Source organism: Acartia tonsa, chromosome 3, assembly GCF_053477335.1.
Source record: "Acartia tonsa isolate MP-2025a chromosome 3, ASM5347733v1, whole genome shotgun sequence".
NCBI lineage: Eukaryota > Metazoa > Arthropoda > Copepoda > Calanoida > Acartiidae > Acartia > Acartia tonsa.
This window is the reverse complement of record NC_137262.1, coordinates 49,372,903-49,397,295: the sequence shown is the minus strand read 5'-3', so window position 1 is coordinate 49,397,295 and position 24,393 is coordinate 49,372,903. Positions and strand designations below refer to the sequence as shown.

General features: G+C 29.4%; 1 protein-coding gene across 1 annotated transcript in view; it reads left to right on the top strand.

Annotated features, from left to right (window-relative positions):
- The first annotated feature begins 7,370 nt into the window (after window positions 1-7,370).
- Window positions 7,371-24,393, top strand: part of LOC145314931 (uncharacterized) — a 112,836-nt gene continuing 95,813 nt past the window's right edge. The window contains exon 1 of the mRNA XM_080155007.1: window positions 7,371-7,631. Coding sequence (XP_080011133.1) covers window positions 7,581-7,631 — 51 coding nt within the window. The 5' untranslated portion in view covers window positions 7,371-7,580. The remainder of the gene's footprint in view (window positions 7,632-24,393) is intronic.

The following is a 24,393-nucleotide window of genomic DNA, read 5'->3' as shown; positions in this document are numbered from 1 at the left end:
TATGCTATTAAAAATATCCTGCTACGTTGCGGTATTTCTGCCACAAATTTGGTAAATTAAAAAGTGCTAAAACTTAATAATTTAAATGCAAGGAAGAATTTCTGATGCTGTTCAAAATAAATAATTATCTGTATGTCTTTAAGTTATTATTGAACAATCGTACAATTATAACCGAAAATGATCATGCGTCTTGGCATATGCTTATCATACAATGTACAAAAAATCTGGGTCATGGAAAGAAAATGAAGTTGCGGGTTTTATAAAATTTTCACATTTTATGTTATTTGTTATTTTAGGTTAGATTAGGTTAAGTAAATGTTAATGATTGTCTTGCGGGGTTAGAAAATATGCCCCGCAGGGGCTAGAAATAGGAGAAAAGCTACTGTGAAAATACCACGAAACCCTCAACTTCGTTTTCTTTCGATCATCCAAAAATCTAAATTGACTTGATATATGTATACTTTTGATAGTTTATGTCTACTATATGGTTTTTATTCAAGATAGTCATGTAGTTGACATTGCAGTGAAGTATACTTGATGTACTACCGACATTAAGCATTACTTCTTGAATCATATCCTATAACAAAAAGTAACGTGATGTCTGTCTATATATCTAATGCAACACATTGAGAACAATATGAATTTTAACCCCGGTCAAGTTTATGTTATATGGGTGATTAGTTGGTATAATTCTCTTTACATTTCCTTTCCATTAAAAAAATAGAGGGGGTCAAATGGCGGGAGAAATGCCTAAGGGCTAGTGGCGCACTCATATTGTAAAGAGAAGCAAAAAATGCAGTTTTGCCTACAACTTATTAAAATTCCGTGTCAATCTATTTTGGTTCCATATTTTGAAATAATACAGTTAGAGATCTTATTTTTGTTTTGGATATTTTCATATTACAACAAAAATTATTTTTCTATACAGCAAAAAAGCAGGAACGATATATTGCGTTGAAAAAGTTTGTCAAAAAATTTTCTTGAAAAAATATTCATAGTTGAATTAAAATTTTTCTCTTTTTATGAAAGGAATATTAAGGTTGAAAATATTTCCTTCCTATAAATCTTTCATTTTGCTGTTTTTAAAACTCGTATAAATACCTTGTATATTTTTTGTACAGAAACATATTCTGTCTAACACAAGTTGTCTTATGACAATGACAGATACGAGAAGTAGATAGATAAACAAGGATGGCAACATCCTTAGAAAGCATAGCTATATTTTACACATACTCTTATGCTGCTTAACACACTTTCTTGTGACAATGCCATATACGAGATATAGATAGAAAAACAAGGATGGTAAGAAGAAAGCGTAACTATATATTACAAATATTCTTATGCTTTCTAACTTACTGTCTTATGACAATGACATATACGAGAAGTAGATAGATAAACAAGGATGCTAACATCCTTAAAAAGCGTAACTATATATTACAAATATTCTTATGCTGTCTAACAAACTGTCTTATACAATGGCCGTTTACAGATGTAAATAGATAAACAAGGATGCTAACATCTTTAGTAAGCGTAACTATATATTACAAATATTCTTATGCTTTCTAACTTACTGTCTTATGACAATGACATATACGAGATATAGTTTGATAAACAAGGATGGTAACATCCTTCGAAAGCGTAGATATATATTATTTATATATATATATTTATGCTGTCTGGAGCAATGTATTATGACAATGACAGATACGAGATATAGATAGATAAACAAGGATGGTAATATCCTAAGAAAGCATAGCTATATATTACACATTTTCTTATGCTGTCTAACTTACTGTCTTATGACCAATGACCGATTACAGAAGATAGATAAACAAGGATGCTAATATCCTAAGAAAGCGTAGCTATATATTACATATGTATATTCTTATGCTGTCTAACACACTGTCTTATGACAATGACAGATACGAGAAGTAGATAGATAAACAAGGATGGAAACATCCTTAGAAAGCGTAGCTATATATTACACATATTCTTATGCTGTCTAACACACTGTCTTATGACAATGACAGATACGAGATATAGATAGATAAACAAGGATGGTAACATCCTTTAAAAGCGTAGCTATATATTACATATGTATATTCTTATGCTGTCTAACACACTGTCTTATGACAATGACATATACGAGAAGTAGATAGATAAACAAGGATGGTAACATCCTTAGAAAGCGTAGCTATATATTTCACACATTCTTATGGTGCTTAACACACTTTTTTATGACAGATAAACAAGAATGAAAACATAAATTGATAGCAAGGCATAAAATAAACTTATATTTAACACAAATATTAACAGGAAGCACAGTATTCGTTATAGGATTCTTAACATCAAACAACAACAATTATGCATTTGGGTTTTAAAGATTTTATATTGATTTAAACTTTATAAAAGAATATATAAAATAATTCTAAAGATATGCTCATTTTTAAAGCATACAAAAAGTATTAAAATGCATTATTTTTTTAGCGGTCATGTCCTTCTTTTTTGAATTTCAGAATATTTTTGTCCCACCTGCAAATTTAAACCAGAAACATTCATTCAAAACCCAAAACAAGATAAAATCTATGTTTCAATATTTGTGATAGAGAGAAGAACAGAAAAATGCAGCGAGAGTGTTTGGGCTATATTTACATTTGTACCAAATATTTTATAAATATGTTGTAAGTTTTATTAAAATTGATTACTTTATTGATTGGTTTAAAACTAGATGTGTCGAAACTTTTCAACCTATAATTTTAATAGAATGTTTGCATTTGTTTATAAACATTGGAAAAATTGATCAAATAACCCTATTCTTTGTAAAAGCCAACAATTTCGTATTCATTCTTATTTGATTAGGTAGCTAACGTTAATATCCTGAAGGAAAAGTATAAATATGTAGAATATTATCTTTAAAATTGTATACTTATCAGATACTACTTCATTCAATATAGTTATCTTCATGGATAAAGAAATCTCTAAACATAGAGTCAAAAGAGACATTGGACAGTGTATTACACTAGTCCCCAAAGTTTTATAATAATGTTATTATTCGTTGGCTTACAAACTTTGGGGATCATTATTGAATTTATGTTGGTTGGTTGGTTCATTTAAACGACTAATTGTAATCCATTGAAGGGGTAATTTTGTGTATCATCATTGATGATGTGTAAATCAATTTATCGTCCATTGTCTTATCCTTTTAGATTTCAAAATCAGTGATAGACAGACAGATATATACCTAACCTTCTCTAAGTTATAATGTTAAATATCCATTCATTTGCCTGGTATTTACCTATCCATCTATCCCTGAAAAATTCTATATACTTCATCTAATATATAAATATTAATAAGTCAGAGATTTCGATGGGAAAAAAACAACGCTTGGCTGGTTCTATAGATGCTTACTTGACAAAAATTAAAAAAATAAGTTTGGAGTGATTTAGCAAATTTAAAATGTATCAAATATAATATAAAGGTGCCTGGCAAAGTTATAGGCATTATTTTTAAAGTCTTGGGTTATATTGGCTAAAACTTAAACCCAATACCATCTTGACCAACAGAGACGTTATGTTTTTCAGCCAAAGCCAAATTAATGATATATAATTACATCAAAGCCCAAATTGTGTCAAAATTGTGTCAAAAATGATCCATGTGACGTCATAAATTGAGGGATATGAGAGGAGAAGTGGGAAAGAAAACTCCTAAAAAAAAGATGGATAATCCCTCATTTTTATGACGTCACATGGATGGTTTTGACATAATTTGGGCTTTGTTCATAATCATATATAAAAGAAGTTATATAATTTAGTGATGGTTGACAGACGGACGGTCGGTTAGATAGTCGAACCGAAGAAACCTAGTTCTAGAGTAGATCAATGGAAAAAATGTATAAGAAATTATACTTTAGCCCAATAAACTCGCCATTTTTTATTATATTCTCGGAATTGACTTAGTTTTTTTTCCAGATGTAGGTTAGTAGTGTCCTTGCAAAATATGATTTACAAAAAGTAGCTAATTATCATTTTTTGATACTGCTAATAATTCAAGACATAGGTAATTCTGTCTTAAGTGTATGTAAATGTAGTTAAAGATCTTTAAAACGGCAAAGAAATAAATTTTTGAGCCATTTATTAATGCCATGCTGTGTATTGATTCAGGCAGGTTTTCCAATACCTATGAGAAGTTACCCTGCAAAGGAGAACCATATCGGTTCATTAGTTAGCGAGTTCCTTTGGTACACACAGAGAGGCAGACAGAGAGACAAAAAGTTTATTAGAAGGATATTTCTCGTATTTATTCAAATCCGGTGGATAGGAACCGGTTTTCATCCATACGAAAAAACTATGTCTAGCATCGTATTATATCCAGCTTTCTACGAATATAAAAATGTACAATCATAAGATTAAAACCAGTTTTTTTAGCCGGTGCCTTCGGCACCTCAGGGCTAAAAAAACTAGTTTTAATCTCCTAATTGTACATTCTATATCCGCGGAAAGCCGTTTATAATACGATGCGAGAAATAACTTTTATCTCTTATGAACTGAATAACGAAATTTCAAAATTGTATTTAAATAATTTTGTTGGAATGTTGCTAATAACAAAATAAATTTAATGTTTTATATGCACACGGATTATAAATGGATTTATATATTAGTGAGAGCTTTTTAGTAAATTGACTTGTTTCAAAATTAGATGGAAAGATATTGATAAGAAGGGCTTGGCAGCCGCGCACGAATTTGTAAAATAATCTACAGCTTTGTCCCTAACATGTTAATTAAATAATCGACAGCTACTTTATTTTTAGACAATTTTAGCTGCAGCCACCAGCAAAGCGACTGGTAACTGAAAATTTGTAGTTTTATCAATCCATGTTTGTATTTGAACACAATTTTGTTAAAAGCCTAATTTGTACGCCGTCAGTAATACAATCAGCAAGCCGCAACTATTAAAAACAAGGATGACAACATCCATAAAAGCGAAGCACTGAAACGGTAGGACAAACGGACATTAACACTTGTATAGTATCTGAACTGAAAAATCGGAACATAAATGTATAAATGTCGAATCAAAATTGTAGGTAAATTTGTAGAAAAACTGCTTAAAAACAGGATAATATTTATGGACATACTTACATTTTTGAACTTGATTATAGAGTTGCTTCGCTTATAATATTGTTCTTTGTTGTCCCAGGAATCAATATACCAAAAATCAGATCAAACGGATAATTAAAACACTTGAAAATTTGTTGTTAAAAAAGTAGAAAAATCAACATGTTTAAAATGGACATACGGACATTCTGGTAATGATTATAGAGTTGCTACGCTTTCTAAATCGTACCCAACTACTACAGGAATCATCATGCAAAGTTTGAAATCGATAGGACAATTCTAACATGCCTAAATTAACGGATAAAAGCTATCTATCTCGGACGGACGGACGTACGGACGGACGTACGGACGGACGGACCGACCCTAATTATAGAAAAGCTTCGCTTTTAAAAATGCAGCTCAGTTGCTAATTTCATTGATTCCTTGCTGCAGCCAAGGAGAACTTTTTATTATAATAATCAACAGCTGCATTCAGATGTTAAAAATGGACGGCCGCTTATCCCCATTGATAAAAGTAAAATACGAGCTCCTTAAAAACTAGAGATTTTATGGGAATAATTTAGTGTCCTTTGTCATGAAATAAAAACCTGGTAAAAAAACAGCCCAGAATATTTATTTTTCGTATCGTATTGTAGACAGTTTTCCGCGGATGGTAAAATAAATAATTAGTTTTGAACCCAAATGATCATAGACCCATTTAAATAAAACAGGGATTAATTCTATGATTTCTAATACGATTTTGCATAATACGATACTGTGCAATTTTTCAGTAATGCTACGAACCAATCTTAGTCGGTGAAAACAGTATTTGAACAAAATGGTCGGTATAAAAAATGTTCAATGATGTTAGATCTGTTTGTGTCTATATTAGAGTAAAACCTAGAGGGAGAAAGGGTCAAATAACTGTATCTCCCCGTTTTATGCAACCTTCCTATTGGGTCATTGAAAATCAACCAAAATGGTGTCGCTTATATTATCAAAGCCAAGTAGCAGAAAATAGTTTAGAAGCAGAAGAAAGAGGTCTTTGAAAAAAGGAAGGGAGGTAGTTGTCTGTATATACATCTATACTATTGATCTGTTGTGGTTATATGTCCAGTGGGAAATCAAATGTTGCAAGATTAATTACTAAAAATCTTTGTTATCTAAAGGGTTTAATGATGAAAGCTCCACATCCTTTCCCCTTGAAATAAAAAAAACATTATAAGGTCTTTCTATTACATTTTTTTTTCTTGTTCTCTATAGACAAAACTGACCTAAATATATATTTATATGAAGAAAATCACCAAACCTCTTAAAATTTGTATGAAGTTTTCCATCTAAACGTCAAAAAGATGCCTATTATAAAAGTTAAAACATTATTATGTATATTTTGTACAGCTGAACTTAACTTTGGGTTACCGTATAAGTAGCTCAGCTACTCTATAATTAATATGTAGGTACGTCAGTCTGGCCTTAAAAGACGTTTTAGACAGTTACATATCACAATTGTGTTTAAAAATTTGTATAAAGAGACAATTTTAATATAAAAAGATAGCTTTTATTGCACGTATTACACCTTAGCTATTCCTTGTTTTAAAAGCCTAGAGCATATCTATAATGAAAAGCTTTTTAACTTTTCTTTTGACTTAAAAAAAAAATTAAATGTAGAAAAATCTAGTTTTATTTCCATTTTTTTAACTTTTACACCCCAAAATGTTTTTATGCAGTTCTTTTCTAATGCCTTCTAACCGCCAAAAAATCCATGGACCCTATAATCAAAACCCTTTTTTTCTTGAAGCATGCTTTTTCAATCCCTATTGCACATGTACCCCGAGGAAAACAACGTTACCGTTCGCGTCATTATTATCATTACGTTGCGTAGCCATCCCCTCTCAACTCGTTGTTTAATAATATTAATACGCGATGCCTCACGACGCGACGCAGCTCGAAGGGAGCTACAGCGAAGTACGAGCTAGAGTCGCGACCGACGGACCGTAAAAAATGCGCAGGCCTACGGAATGTTGCGCCTCAAGTCACCGGTCAAAATTGTTGCGCTCTTGTCATATAGGCTCTTACTCGTGTAGGCATAGGGGGAAATTTTGTTTATTTTCTGTGGAGGGAGACTCAACCGAGGCATAAGAAGCTGTCGTAAGAAAAGAGAATTAAAAGGGAAGGATGTGAAAAAATATCCTAGCTTCTTAACCTTAGTTATTATACAGTCTTACCATTGTACACACAGAAATTATTGAAAATTTTTCATGAATTTTACTAAATTTCTAACTATTTTATGAAAATAGTGTTTTATAATAAAAATACACAAATAACAGTGAATTATTATACAATAAATTATATAATTTTGTGACAAAATCCCAAGTGAAATAATGTGAAAACTTGCTTCTGTAATTGTTATTCCGCTATGGAATTAAAGACCAAGTGGTGCTACGAAGCAAGAATTGTTAAATTAATAAAAATTGATTTAAAATTTTTGAAATGAGTGTTTTAGTTCACCAAGATGAACAGAACGATGTCAACTTTCATGATGTGAGTAAAAATTAACTATAAAACATCATATTTATATTTTAAAATTTGGAATTGAAATATATTGAAGTAAAGTGTAAATAAGTGCATATAAGACTAGTTATTTATCGCATCTTCTTATAGACAGCTTTCCGTGGATATTAAAATGTAAAATTATAAGATAAAACTATGTTTTTCAGTATAGCTGAGAATCGGTTTTAATCCTGTGGATATTAAACAGTTCCGAAGCTATACTGAAAAAGAAATTATAAAGACTAAAAGTTCTTAATGAAAATAATACTATGAAGAGAGTTTTTAAAACTTTTTTTTCTCTCCAAAGCTTTCTATAGGTACACCTATCTTAAAAAGATTGACTTAACTTTATATAACTCTTCAAAGATATGTTAAGTAGAGAAGAAAAAAACAATTTTAAGGCTAATAAACATTGTTCAAAAGCTTTAAAAGTATCTAAATTTTCTAAAAATGTCCTTAATTTTATAATAATTAAAATATATTTATGCACATAAAGAGTAAATTTAGGAGCTAAAAAACAAACTTTAGATTTTTTACCAGGGAAAACTTCATACCATTTTGCTCTAAGCGACAAAAGCTTTTTAAAATTAATCTAAAATTAGTCAAATAAAATCTAATAATGGTTTAAAGCATGATTTTAAAACTATTTTTTAAAACATTCATTTTGATAGTTAGCTATGTTGATAAAATTTATCGATTTTAATATGAAAAGCTATTTTTTTCGAAATATATTATTTACATCCAAAACGTGCTGATATTTGCGTCAACATTATGAGTTTTATGAACTTTAAAAAAATAGATTATTTAATAAAATGAAAGACATTCTTAGACTAATTATTATAAGGTAAAAAGGTATTATAAGTATTATAGGGTATTAACAAAATCTAACTTAAAGTTTTCAAAATAATTTTCAAGTAAAAATTTGACAAAAGAATTTTAAAGCACAATTGACAAAAAAAAACTTTTGAAGACAATTTTGCGAAGATTTTAGCTTGAAACCGCAGAATGCATCACTCTAAGACAAGAGCAGGGACTATGATTCTGTGGAATAAATGTGCTGCTTGATTAATTCAAATTGTTGCATTGTAATTTCTTCATATCTCTTTTCTGCCAACATATAATGATTCGATAATGTTTAAGTTTATCTAATTTATATTTCTTCAAAATATTTATGAAAACAAGAAAAACCCTAAATTTTTTTTATCCAATCTAAATTTTTCTTTTGCTCAAGTTTTTATTAATCTAAACCGATGTTTTCTTTTTTATTATAACAAAATACATAATTAAAGAAGTAAATATTTCTATAACGTTAAAAAAATATTTACACACTTTTCATCTATTTTTTAAAAACTTAATTATCTAAATTTTAATAAAGTCCTTTCTTACTTTTTCTGTTTCTTTATATTTTGACAAATTGTCCGGAAACCTCAAAATATTTTAAATTTGTTTTTGGATAGAGCCATGCAGTTAAGCATTTATTTTTGTCTAAAAACACAGATACACTAATATATATTTTTCTAGTCTTAACAAAAAAATACTATTATGATAAATCGTCACAAAGGGTTTTAATATTTTTTAATATTTTAGTAGTTTTTGGAGAAAGTAAATCAAATGCCATTTTAAATTAAAGAAAACAAATCTGGATCTAGAATATTTCAGAATTTTATATCTAAAATTAACAAAAAAATAGTATTACTAAGTATTTAAAAATCTTTCTAAAATTTGTTTTTAATATATTAAGTTGTATTTAAGATGTCCAAAGCTCGTAAAAACATACCATTATTTTATTACTAGTAAAATATTTCTTTAATTTTTATTTGATAAAGAAAAAGTTTATAAAAACGTTTAATAATATTCTATCTTTTATTTTTATGTTCACAATTGAATCTTTAAATAGATACTTGTAGCAAGTATTATTATAAAGAGAATTGATAACTCCTTGATTATACCTGACATTAACTTTAGACATATGATTATTAAAGTGTTTTTCTGATAACTCCTTGATTAAACCTGAATACATGGTGTTAACATTAGACAAATGAGTGTTTTTCTCCCGGCAAGACTAAAAATATCAAGTCAATAATACAATCATATAAAATCTAAAATAGCTAACATGTTATTCGATGAACGTTTGGCGGCAGCAAACAGCTAAACGACAAATTACAGCTGTTTAAATTTTTGTTTTGAGAGGTAGGAAAGAAAGTTTGTATCATAATGTCTATTTTCTAGCAGCTTTTTGGCGGCTGCAGGGCAGCCGCTGGGGAGGGATTTTAAAAACTTTTTGTTGCAAGGAAGTAATCTTTTTATAATCTGATACCAACTAAAATATTTAAAAAAAAGTAATAGTTAGCACATATTCTTTCGAATAACAACTTTAAAAACTCCTTTTCTAGTTTTATTTTGAAAAAATTTTGATGAAACCAGCCATTGCATAGTTCTAAACTAACTCTACTACGTGTAAAGATGGTATATAGGCCTCTCTTTATATTGAGTATGTGTGTATATATTTAATAGAATCTTTCCATTTATAGATAACAACACTTTCAGAGCTGTCGGATTCAATTTTTCATAAAATTTTTTAAATTTATTATTTTATTAATTACCTTTTGTAAATTGGCTAAAACCATAGTAATTAATAACCATCAAGTTTAAAAATCTTTCTTAATTGCAATTTAAGAACAATCTTATGATGTGTTAAGCATATAATAGTTATTTATCGCATAGTATTATAGAAAGCTTTCCGTGGATATGAAAATGAAAAATTTTCGGATTTAAAACAGTTTTGTTAGTTCAGAGTGGCCAAAGCCCGGGCTAACTTTAGCATTTTTATTTCAAAGTTCGTGTAAAATTGTCTGCAATACAATAATATACATGATTTTTCAACTTGACACACGTTGTCCCTAATGCAGCCCTAACTAATATATATTGAAAGTCTATAGTATATATTAAACATATGATAATACATATATGAAATATACACTTTTTATACATTGAAAATGCAAATTATGATGCTAGGCCAAAATTTTAGTCTCAAGCCGTTTTTCTTCTCCCCTCGTCGTTCATGTAACTTCGCGCCATATTTTATTTTATACACTTTTACTATAAAGGTCTACACGTATAGGACAATGAACGATAAAATGATCTTGCTTCAAACTATTTTATTTGATTATCAGCTTCTAAGTAATTGAGGGTGGGGAGGAACGAGGATGTCGTAGGGTCATTTAATTTTTTTTATTATTAACACACAAATTTCAAAGGTTTTTATTACATAAATCATTTCGATAAAATGTCAAAATAGTTATTTATAGCATTGAAAATTATAATATTAATTCAGAAATCCCGAAAGGTCGAAGGCCTAGGCTAACAAAACTGGAATACATTTATAACTTTTTTTTATATTCTTCGTAAAATTGTCTGAAATACGATACATGGATTTTCAGTAAGGTTAACTCAATGGATTTACATCAGTTTGAAAAACATACTCTTAAAAAGTCCTTATAGATTTGCAGATTAAATTAGAGCAAAGATAAAATAATTTATTCATGCTATCTAGAAAACAAGCTTATATACATTAAATTACTCAAAACAAAACAAAAATTGCGAATCATCAATTTTATTAACATTGCAAATAAACTTTTATTTAGATCTTTTAATAGGACAAGTTTGAGTTCCATTTTAAATCTGATTTTCCTTACAAAAAAAGCACAAAAACTCCACTCAAACATTAAAATGTTGCATACATCAAGAGAAGAAAAATGAATGTGATTATCTAACCTGAAAATCAACTGCAAATACATTTCTGACTTATTTATCAAAATCTTGTTTGGAAGAAACTGTTTTTGGGATTATTGAATTAAATCAAAATGTATTAAAATTAATGTATTAATTCTGACCTACAATATAGTGAAAATTATGAAGCAGTTTATTATAGTGTCTTCAAAAAAGTGGACAAATCTTACAATTCTTGGCCGAACTATCCCGATTGGCGACATATTAGAAGAGAATATGACTTTAATCAGGATAGTTCGGTCAAGACAATTTGTAACATTTCTCCACTTTTTGGAGACACTATAAGGTGCTCCGTAAATGAAACCTAAATGTCAAAGTTTTGTGTATCTATTTATATATATATGAATTATTTTTCGCCGTTATTTTAAATTTTAAGTAAAGGCCCGGATGGTAGAAAAGTCCTGCTTTTAAAAGCGAAGCTTTTCTATAATTAGGGTCGGTCCGTCCGTACGTCCGTCCGTCCGTCCGTCCGTCCGAGATAGATAGCTTTTATTCGTTAATTTAGGCATGTTAGAATTGTCCTATCGATTTCAAACTTTGCATGATGATTCCTGTAGTAGTTAGGTACGATTTAGAAAGCGTAGCAACTCTATAATCATTACCAGAATGTCCGTACGTCCATTTTAAACATGTTGATTTTTCTACTTTTTTAAAAGCAAATTTTTATGTGAACTAATTATCCGTTTGATCTGATTTTTGGTATATTGATTCCTGTGACAACAAAGAACAATATTATAAGCGAAGCAACTCTATAATCAAGTCCTAAAAATGTAATTATGTCCATAAACATTATCCTGTATCAAGCAGTTTTTCAACAAATTTACATACAATTTTGCGTCGACTCTTATACTTTTATATTCTGATTATTCAGTTCAGACACTATACAAGTGTTAATGTCCGTTTGTCCTACCGTTTCAGTGCTTCGCTTTTATGGATGTTGTCATCCTTGTTTCTCCACGTCTACCCTATTTATCAAATTAGAAGAAAGAATGAAAATTGATTGAATGAATTTAAAATGCTGAACATGCTAACTGTTATTTTCCCTCCATGGGTTCATTACTTAAATTTTTATTTTTTCATAAAAAATTAAATATGATTAATGTTTTATTTAACATATGTAATATGTTTTTACTATGTTCTGTTTTGTCTAAAATATTAAAGACTTATTCCAATGGATCAGATAGGTTATGTGTTACTAAGGTTTAGTTTATATTCATAGTTTAAGGGATCTAGATATAAATATGTTTTGTTTTGTTTTAATTTGTCTTGTATAATATCAATAACCAACAGACGTCCAGAGGGTGGTAGGGGACATAGGAGTGTTTATTCCCTTAGCTTTGGAAGTCCTTATTTTCACCCCTAAATTTTTGGAAAAAATAAGACCCCTCCTCAAACCTCCTCATTTTATCCCCATCCTCTAAAAAGCTCCTTCGTTAGTTAAGGAACCATTTCAATTTAAGATATTTGTTTGTTTAAAATTACCATTGTTAATTACCAAGTTTAAATGATTAATATAATTTTTAAGTATCGGTCTCTGGCCACAATAATTCATAAATCCTTGTATTTTTGAAATTCTTCCGATATGATTATGTGAACTTTTTTTATTGTGAGTAAAGCTGTTCTTTAATTTACTCTATTTTAGTTATAAAAAAGGAACAGTAATTTTTAATCTAAGCATTGATATTATTAAAGTGTTATGTAATTAAAATAACGAGATGAGTATAATAAGTCAGCTATGAAAACTTTACATATAGTATTGGAATTCCAGTTTATTTTGCTTGTATGATTTGAAAGTTTTATTTTAAAAAATGAAAAGAAAACTATATCTTATAATTTGTCTATCTTACATAAATGGATGTAGAATGTACGTGGATATTATAAAAAGGAGAAAAAAATTTTGTAAAGGAAAGGTTATTAACATGGAAATAACTTATTAGTCAGTTCATTCATTCCGTGGGAGGAGAAGGAAAGGGGTAAGGGGTCAGCTACAAGTTTCATTTTATTAGAGTTCATGCTAATCTAGTGTAAGATTCAAGTAATAACAATTCCATAGTTTTTTGGCACAATTTTGTTCTTGTGTTAAAAACATGATATTCATGTTACCCCTAGCCATTTTATTACTTCGGTCAATACATTATTCTTTAATATATTCATAAAACTAAGACAGATATTCAGAATAGTTATTTTTTTGCAACGTATTTTAAACATCTTTTCGCGGATATCAAAATTAAAAATTGTAAGATTAAACCAGTATTGTTAGACCCGACGGGCGAAATCCCGTGGTGACAAAACTAGTATTGAGTTTATGATTTTTATTTTATCATTCATAAAAAATTGTCTGTAATACATTTTTATACATGGTTTTTCAGTATGGCAGAGAAATGGTAAAAAAATGATATTACCCGGTTTCGAAGCCATACTTATTCTTTTTCTTAAATTAGCTAGATGTAAGTGTGTACTGTGTAGGCCTAAAGTCCAGTAGGATCTCGTAAACTTCTTGTCTAAACCCAATATATTCAATGGTTAGCGAGATCTTTTGGTACAATTAAACAGACGGACAGACAAATATCCATCTTTTATAAAGATTTAAAAAAAACATATCCAATCCCTGTAACTATTTATTGACTTATTGTGCTATTATTATTCAATTAAGAATTATTACCTCAATATGGTTCAGCTATAATATGTTTTTTTTCAAACAATAATCAATTTATTGCATTTTTAGTGAAAGATTACTTTATTTTATTATGTTTCCTAGATATCTTATTATCCATACATGTGTTTTTAAAGTAAATTTTGTAAAATAGCTTAGTTGCGTTACTTTTAAAAAATAACTATAAGTTCTGCCTGTATATAAACAAATAAACAAACCAATAATACCAGAAAATGAGATAGGTCAATGACAATATTTTCTTTAACTTAAACTTGCATATAGATTAGATTTTACTTTATTGTTCATTATTGATATTATTGAATAACCAAACGTCAATTATTTAACTTAAAGATTTGGGGAAAGATAAATTTTTCTCCCATTCACCTATCCATCCACCTGTTACTCCTTTTATCTGTTTGTAAAATCTAATATTTCTTGTTGATGTGCATATATTTCCGCATATTATCTTATCCTCTTAATGTTTTATATTCGCAAAAAGACATATTAACATACATTAGAAAAAGTATGCAATTATAAAATTGTAAGCAGGTAAAGTTAGAGTTTTTGCTAATAATTTACAGTTCTAGTCTTTATATAAAAGTAATAGGTTGTCTGTGGTTGTGTGCGTCTAGCTGTCTGTACAGAAGGATATCACTAACCACTGAACCACTTTACAATTTGGCTTCTCATAGGGCCTGGAAGGATTTACAGATTATTTGAAGGAGGGTAACACCCTCCCAAGAAATGATCTCCTCTCCAATATTTTTTTTTACTTTTTCTTTTTAAAACTATTATTGAAAATGGGGGGTTGTGCGACTTGAAATCCCTCCCTCTACCTCTAGTGCCCCTAGATTCCTCTAGGGGCATATCCGCTAGTTAATTGTGTATGTGACACATATGCGGAAGTGGATATACACCTTTATGGTCTACTACTACTACTACGAATACGCATTGCCTATAACTTTTCATGGAAAGTGGATTGTGCAATTTTTTTTGCAAATTTTAAAAAAATGGCCTAAAACCATTTTGTTAAAGTTAAATAATACGTATCGCGAAATTGAAAAAAAAGTCGTATTTTGATAAAATACCAGCCCTTGGAAATAGAAAGAAATGCAACAATAGGTTACGGAATTATATTGATATTAAATCATTAATTAATCCCTGCTTCCCTGGCACAAAAAGTGGATATACATATCTATATATTTATCTATATAAATAGATAGTTTGTAGTAGTAGTTTTGTGCCGAGCCAATTTTTCATACTTTTATGCTACAAAAGTGGTTCGGCGGGTTTTTAACAAATGGATTCAGTCACATAATTTTGAATATGATAAATAAAAGTGCTTCTTTCTACTACAGATATAGTTTGAAGTTTGAGGATAGATAGATAGATGGTACACTAATAGATAAGTAACTTTTTAGCAGGTAGTGTAACCAAATATGTTATCTAATGCAAATATTTAAAGTTTTAAGAGCAAACCTTTTCTATAATTAGGGTTGGTTCGTCCGTCCGTCCTCTCCGTCAGTAACAGATAGATCTTGTCGTTAATTTAGGCTTGTTAGGAATAAAATTATCCTATCGATTTCAAACTTGTCATACCGTTTCTTGTAGTAGTTAGATACGATTCATAGAATAGCTTTTTAGAATATTGTCATCCTGGCTTTATTATAATTTCGCCAACAAACAAGAAAGGTATAGTGATTTATTCGTGTGATATTGTTTAAATGTAACAGAACAAACAGACACTTTGACATATCTTATTATAGAGTAGCTGCACTACTATAAAATGAGAATAGAGAAAGAAAACGAGACTGAAATAATTTACGATAATGATAGAAAAACGCTCCAAAACTGTTTGGATATTAAAATTCACATAAACCTGTTATTTTTATAGCTATTTATACATTATTAAAAATAAAATCAAACTATGCTATACTAATATATGACTAGAGCAGCAATGTCAATATTTAAAAAGAACAATAAAGTATTATACAGTAAGATAATACTCATTCATGTGGTCCTTTTATGCTTCCATAAAAAGTTATAATTTTACAAAAAAAAAACGACAATGATTTTCATTAACTGACAAAAATGTTTGAGGCCAACTAATTTTTGAGTTGTAATATCCTTTTTTGTTCTTTTTTACCTTTCCAAAATTATGAAGAATTAGTTTTGAAATACATGTTATCTTTTGAAGGTCTATAAGCAAACCCACGTAAAATTCACGAAAGTGCATGTGAGAATTTTAAATATATGGATACAGCATTTTATCAATTTTATATTTCTAACTTCTTAATGTTATCCGCGGATACGCCAATGCAAAATCAGATTTATAGCTTCTTATTTAATACCTAAAAAATTAATTTTGGAGTATGAACGACAGACCATTGGATAAAGTAAATAATATGCTTTTTGCTGATTGGTACAGGGAAATATTTTAGTTTTTAGCTCAAATAGCAGCTGAGAAAAATTACTATTACCCCCAAGCGTAACGAACGGCAATCAGACATTTTTATATTTTGCGTTAAAGTCTTTTTTGAGCATTTTCTTACGGAAGAGTATTTATCCACAAATTATTAGTTTATCAGCATATAGCCAAAAATATGTTTTCAATTTCTTGCTTAGGCATAATAGGTTGGTTCTAAAGAATTCATTTTCAAATTTGTAACATAAATTTACAGGCAAACGTTTTAAGAAATTCTATTGTGACTTTAAAAGATAAAAAATCTCGGAAACCTGCACCAATATCTTCTTGCATGTGATTAGGTAAATGTCCTTTATGGGTGTGGGATTATCTAAGCAAACTGAAATTTCTATGGTAAAAAATATAAATTGAAATAAATTTTTGTTATTTATTAATTTTCTAAAAATGTACAACATTATGATAATAGTAGACACTTTTATGCAAAATGTTATAGAATAAAATAGTTAAAACCATACCAGTAGATATCTGAAGCTTTCATAAAATGTAAAACTCAATCGTTTCAGTGGTAAAAAACCTTACTACTCTATAAGATATTATTGTCTTATCCTTAAAAAATATCTGCTGTTTTGTTTTTGCTGTACGAACCTCTGTGACTCGTTATTCCACCCACAGATGTCGTTAAGATCAATTCAGGATATGGGATAAGAAAGTCCTTGGACCTGATTCTTCAAAAGTCTTTGATTTATTTTGTAGCCAAATTCAACATTGTTAGAAATAATCTTATAACCAACCTTAGACCATATTCCCTAAATATCTTGTGACTAACAGCAATGTTCTAGTAAAGCTGTTTAGTGAATATAACCTCCCCCTCATTTATGGCACTTATGAATGATATCATGTGAGATGGCTTAGCCACTGAATAGGACACATTCACAAAAAAATTCTAAAGACTTTAAAAAATTGAAATTGAGAAATTTTCAAATCCATTAAATTGATATAACTAACAAAAAATTAGTTGAAGTTTCATTTAAAAAAAACATAGAATGTAAGAAATTGACAAAAAAATTGGTGAATACCGTTTCAACAAGTAGTGTTAGATTGCGTGACTTGAGCATAGACCTAGTTTTATCAATAGCAACTCAACCATTGTGTTGTGTTCACTCTTCATACAATCAAATTAAAGTTGAAAAGAAAGAGAAAAAGGATATTATTGTAGTTGATCTTTGTACATAAAAAAGGTACAGAGTTCGTGGTTTTGATAATATTCTATTGGCTGCGCTACAATATTCCCTGTATTCCCTTACAATTAATATTGGTTTTTAAAAAGGGTGTGTGTGGGGTGGGGAGGGATGGTCAATGTCAAATCTCAAAAGAAAATTTATTATGAATATTAAACTTAGTAATTGTAGAAATAAGATTAAAGGAAAATAAGAAAAAATATATTAAATATATTTAATTTTTTCAATTTATATTTTTTCTTCTAATTTTCCTCAAAAAAATACATAGCCAATCAGAAGATCTTTAATAACTCAATTAGGGGAAGTCAAGGAGTGGGATATGTAATCAACTTTTCACAAACTAAAATTATATAAGAAAAAAATTATTTCTGTTGCTTTCACACAAAGAGCCTATTGAGCAATAATCTCCCACTTCCACAACTTTACATTGGGGTTCTAGGGTTAGGGCACAACGAGTAGGTTCTACCATGTTGGCGGTCCCCCATAGAATAGGCTTTTTAAAAAAAGACAGAGGAAGTCAGGCTTTTCTTTGCACGCTAAGCCCTTTGAGAAAAAGTACTCATTTTGCTTTCCAGTAAATATTTGAAAAAAGATACTAAACATTTTTTTTTAGAAACTCTATCTCTGTCACATATGACCTCTGAAACCAAAATTGACATAATATGATAATTTGAACAGTGAAGGTTTTTTCTCAGGGAGAAGGAGGAAAATGACAAATAGATTGACATTGCTTTGAGGGTATTACCCCCAATTTCCAATATAAGTCGATAATACTTTAGCCAAGACCATATTCATATTTCTTGCCATATTATATGCATAGATAAAGCTTAAATTACTTAAAAAGATAAGTCGAAAACTTTAATTTTATTCCAAGTAGTCAACATAGACAATTAAAATACATGTCGATAGAATAAAAAAGCAAAGAAGTGGGTAAGTGGTTGAGCTATTGTCCATTGGCCTATCCCTGTATCCTGAGGTGTTTTTTGCTGCTTTTAAGTTTGAATGAGTCTTGTAATTATATTTACAATTATTATTAGCTTAGTCTGGCTTCTCAGTAGCGTAACTATTAAACAATCTGGTTTATATGTTTGTAGTTTAGTTTAGTTTAACAAAATATTTACTACAGGTAAACCTAACTTTAACATAGATGAATCTACCTATTTTCCACTTAGGTAATTTTACCATCGAAAAGGCCATTTTCATACATTAAACTAAGGCTTTTGCCTCTTATTTTCGGTTGAGTAATTATTGAGAACTGATGGGACAGACAGACGGACAAATATTGTTTTGCTTGCATGATAGATGACTTACTACTCAAATGGTCAACGAGATCTTAAGGGACAGATAAATGGATATTGTTTGACTTTGTAATATTTATTAAGACCTACTATTTTAAAGAATCATATGATGTTTGTAGTGAATGTATCATCCTTGTTTTTACTCCATTTTGTATGAATGTTTGTATGTATGTGTTGAGAAGGTATATTATAGCTTCCATTCAAACTATAATTGCTGAGTTATAGCACCGTTTTGCGGTATTCTATATATCTTTTAATATATTTTGTTTTATTTTTGAAACTAGTACACTAAGAATATCCCCATGTGAGTTTTAAAAAAATGGGTTTTAAATATAATTATATAGACGCTTTAAAGAAATGCTAACCTGGACTTTTATGAAGATTTCCAGAAGAAAAAAGTACCTTATCTTTCAAGCAGACAGCTATTTCATTTGCTATAGATAGATAGACTAATTTTGAAGGGAAGTCCAGAAAGTCAGAAAGTTGCACAGCCTATCGTCACTTTGGTATCTTTTGGTAATTTTTCTTGGTTTGGTGATGGTACCTTCCCTCAAAATAGTTATAAACCTTCCTGGGACATATGAGAAGCTACATTGTAAAGAAGATCGGTTCAGCGATCCTTCGTTAGACGCAGTGACAGATCCTGTTACTTTTATATAAGGATTTGGATGTATATAACTTTTTGTTGAAAAAGCATACCTATTTGGGATAATAATAATGAAATATGTATACCTAAGTTTTTCAATGTGAGTTCTCTGTTATAGATGTTAAAAATATAGTCTTTTTAGCAAAATTCATTACATAAAAATTGACAAAAAGATCCAAAAATAAAATTGATTGATTGATATCGCCCTAGTTTATCTTTTTATGTCAAGAATAAAAAGAAAACAAGGACAATTATGGTAATTATAAGCGCATTACGTTAATAGCATATTTTAAGCAAAAGATTAAGCTTTTTCAATAAATCAGTGAACATGGCATTTTCCATTTTTGTAATATATTAAATGATCTTCTCTATCTTTACGATACGGACTTAAGGACACTCCAGATATAGAGTAGCTGCGCTATCTACAAAAAAAAACAAGACAAAGTTCATTGAAATAAGGATGGTTAGAAAAGATTTCTTGGTATAAGATTCGTGCACAGTGCACACCCCAAAATTTTACAACAAATTTACCAGAAAAACCTATAGACAGCGTTTTTTTTCCTCGAGTTAAAATTTTTGTTTTGAGTCGAGCTAAGATTTCAGGGCGAGATTTGCTGATATAGAATAAAACTAGGTTTTTAGAACACGATAGATAATGTTAACTTGTAAAGTTTAGATTTATTAAGAAAATATAAGACAAAAAATTTAGATTTAGACATTTTTTTTAATAATTATGTAATACAAGTTATAATATTATAATATTATTATACTCATTTTTATTTAGATCTGAAAAGGATGTGGCCACTTAGAGTTAGAGCTTCTGCCGGTGCTGATGCGTTACATGATTTTTCAGTATGGCTCATGACCGGTTGTAATCCTGCGGATATTAATCGGTTTTAAAGGACACAGCGTAAAGTGCCTCTAAAAATATGACATCATACAATTAAATGACCAATGATGGGCCACTATACATTGTAATTGACCAATGATAAAATTCATACTGGCCTCTCATTGGTCATTTTATTGTTTGACGTCATTTTTTTGGTGGCACTATACGCTGTTTAGTTTAGAAGTAATACTGTGAACACATATTTTTGCACCTAATTTATAGATACAAATTGAAATTAATTCTTTAGTATAGTTAGGGTTTCTGAAGAATGTAAAATCTTTTCAAAACCTGTCATTTCATAAAGAAGAAGATTTTTGCTTTAACATGCAGAATTGAATAGGACAAGAAAACAAGGTCTGCTTATCAAATTTACTGGCCATTGCACTTCAGTAATTTTCTAGAGTCATCAAATACAGAATTCAGTAAAATTTTTAATGAAAATGATTTGATATATTTGGTATTTGCTAATTTATTTCAAATTACAATTTACAGTATTGCACAACAAATGTATACTGACTTTACATTGACATTTTGACCAATAAAATGATTGGAAACTCTGTTTTTTTATGTTGATATTATAACAACACAATAAATGCAAATGACCAATGGACAGTCTAGTTCTATAACTCAATTAATTTACTGCTAGTTTTACATTAATGCAATTCAAGCAATTAAAATCTATTATCTTCAAAATTATAGAATAGGGATACAAATACTTAAATTAATTGAGGGATTTTTGCAAGTTTTATTTGGTATTCAGTAGAATTATGGAGGCCTGTTTTAAGAAACATTCTCTGAGAAATATATTACTCAATGCACAAACACACATTTCAATTTGCATCATGTGTAATCAGTTATTTTAAAAGTTTTTTTTATCAATTATTATTACTATTTTTGTTGGACATTACATTGCTGAACAAGTAATTTTCTTTGTATTATTACTGTTTTGCATATTTTATGAATTAGATACTGAAAGCTTATTGTTGTTGCTTTACTCTTTAGACATGCTTATTTTTTTATACTCCCCTGTCCATGTAAAACTTGAAGTGGGATGGGAAAAATTGTGACAAAGTGTTAATGAAGGAGTTTTTGCAAATGACTTGAGATTGAATATTTTAAAGTCATTATTCTTAAAACCAGATTTCATGGATTTAGGCAATGTAATTTTTTTAGGAAATATAGCTGATTTAGCTATATTAATGGATAAACCGTCCAATTAGCTGGAAAAACTAAATTAAAGCTCACATTTTTTTTTAACCAGCCGTCTTGTGTCCTCAAAAATTTGGTTCTGCGATCTACTTTTTTTTATTAAAATATTTCGTCGTCAGAAGGTCATCAATCTGCGAAAGCTGCAGCTAGCCGCTCTTGCAATATGCGTCTGTCGGATCCTGGATTCAAATTTTATGGTGGTCAAATTTGACATTTTTTTTTTGTAATTAGGCAGAGTATATAATGAGAGTATAAAACAAGCTAATTGATGACAAGTTTTTTTTATTTGTTGGATACTTAATAAAATGCATTGTGAATGTATTTTTTGAGATGCATTAGGAAAGATGAATCTTGAAAAAAGTCTATTATGGAACCTTGCATCTAAGGACTCTCTATTATTCAGGATGAGTAATTAAAATTTCATCCCAGGATAAATGTGAAGCTTCCATTAAAAGAAGAACTCAATCGGTTTAGTAGTTTTTGAAATCAAATTATTCAGAGAAAAAAAAATACTTTTATAATTGAATAGTAAAATAGTCCACTAAATATTTTTTAAAATGTATAATGATTTTTGATTTAGGTAAGTTTTATAAATTCCAAATAAATAAATTAAAGTTTTAAAAAATTCTAAATAATGATTTTAATTTTAGGTAAGTTTTACAAATTCTAAGAGGAAGACCGTTTTTAACTGCAACCAATATTTGATGCTCTGATTTATGTCGCCTTTGTAGCATTTATACAAATTTTCATTTCTGTCGATCATTTATCCTAAGACCAATGTAGACGTAAAAATACTTATCTTTTCATACATGGATGGGACTAAAGGCAATAATTAAATTTTTCTCTATTCAAAATGTAAAATTTTTGCCTTTGGTTACTTGTAAATATTGAGAAAATAGTAGATAAATATATTTCCCTGGAAATCACTTTAGATAGACAATAAAGCCTCTATTAACTTTCTCTGTTTCTTATAATAATTATAAAAATCATCCAATAAATAAAGAAAAGCTTTTCGAAATAAAGACGCAAAGGAATGTATTTCTAATTAAATCAATTTGCAATACATAGATAAAATCTGCAAAAAATAGAAATCTGTCAAATTAGTCTGAAACTTAGGTTATGCAATTTTAAAGGTAAAAGAATATATAAGGAAAGGAAAAATATACTGTTGCTTATGAAAGATACATGCGTTTAAGGTTCTCATAAAAACTAACCAATTTTATAAAACACAAAAGCTAGTGGTCATTCAAATCATTATGTTGTGTAGTTAAGTCTAAATTAATTTTCGGAGATATTTGAAGTAAATTCTATCCTATAACAACATGCGCAATTTGTGATATCTAAAGACTCCATTATAAATAAAAGTTTGTAGGCGTAAGTTACAAAAATTTAACTGAGGTAAGCTAAAATACATAAATAAAAACCTCAAGACATCCAATATGCAAACGCAACAAGTATTAAAGCTACTATATTTTTAGACCATAGGTAGCCACAAACGAGTACTTGCACCGAAATTATTTCAAAAAAATTACTATTTTATATTTTTTTGCAACTTTGCATGGCTATTTTTGCACTTGTGTAGATTCCAACCAGGTTGTGCAAATACCCTGCAGGCAAATACAACTGTTCAATCAAGTGCCAGCACATACAGTTTCACTGTTGTAGTTTGGTAACAGCATTGATAAGTAGCGAAGCTAAACTGATTTAGTAAAACACCAGACAGACAGACAGACAAGGTTATAAATAGAGTATATATGCATGACATTTGGTCATGGGATTCTTTATTATACATATAACTTTAAAAGATTACACGAAATCACTTTTTTTCACATTAAAATTCCGTCTTGTCACATAATAAACATACCGACGAGCAGACGTATATTTAAAGTAGCTTCACTGCTAAAAGTACATAATAGAACATACATGTCATATTACATAATTGTCCACCATGTTAGAAAATCAAGTTATTATCTTCTAATTCATCATTTAGTTGTATGACCTCTCTTTGGAAGTACAGCTTCTATATTTTAGTAAGGTATGTCCGTGCATTTGACCGACGGAAATTTTCAAGTAAATAATGTTGGTCATGTTACTATTGGCTGATTTTAAAATCCTAATGTTATTTTTGTATTGATCTATTTTATTACTTAAAAGCAACAAAACGTCAAAGACGGTTGTTAATCTGCCTTGCCCATCAATTACCTATTTTTAGGCAGCCAAAATGTCATCCAATATCGTCTAGCCTCGTCCGACAGGTTTGTAAAGAATCATCAAACTCCTGTTAAACTATGCAGCTGTCATAATATCGACAATTTAGTAAAATTGTAAGAATATTGTTGCATTGCATATCTTAGATTTTTTAATGATAGATTTAGAATATACGTGGATATTATACGAGGGAAAATTGTCGTTAATTCAGGTTGCTATTTTCCGGGGCGTCCAACCCTTTTTTTTTGGGGGTGGGTAAAAAATTTTTAAGGTTGGGATAATTCGTTTTTTGGGGGGGTAAAATAGCGCGCGAAGCGCGTCGCAAATTTTTTTTAACCCCCAAAAATTTTTACCCCGGGGGTAAAATTTGCTTTGGAGGGGGGTAATTACCCCCCCCT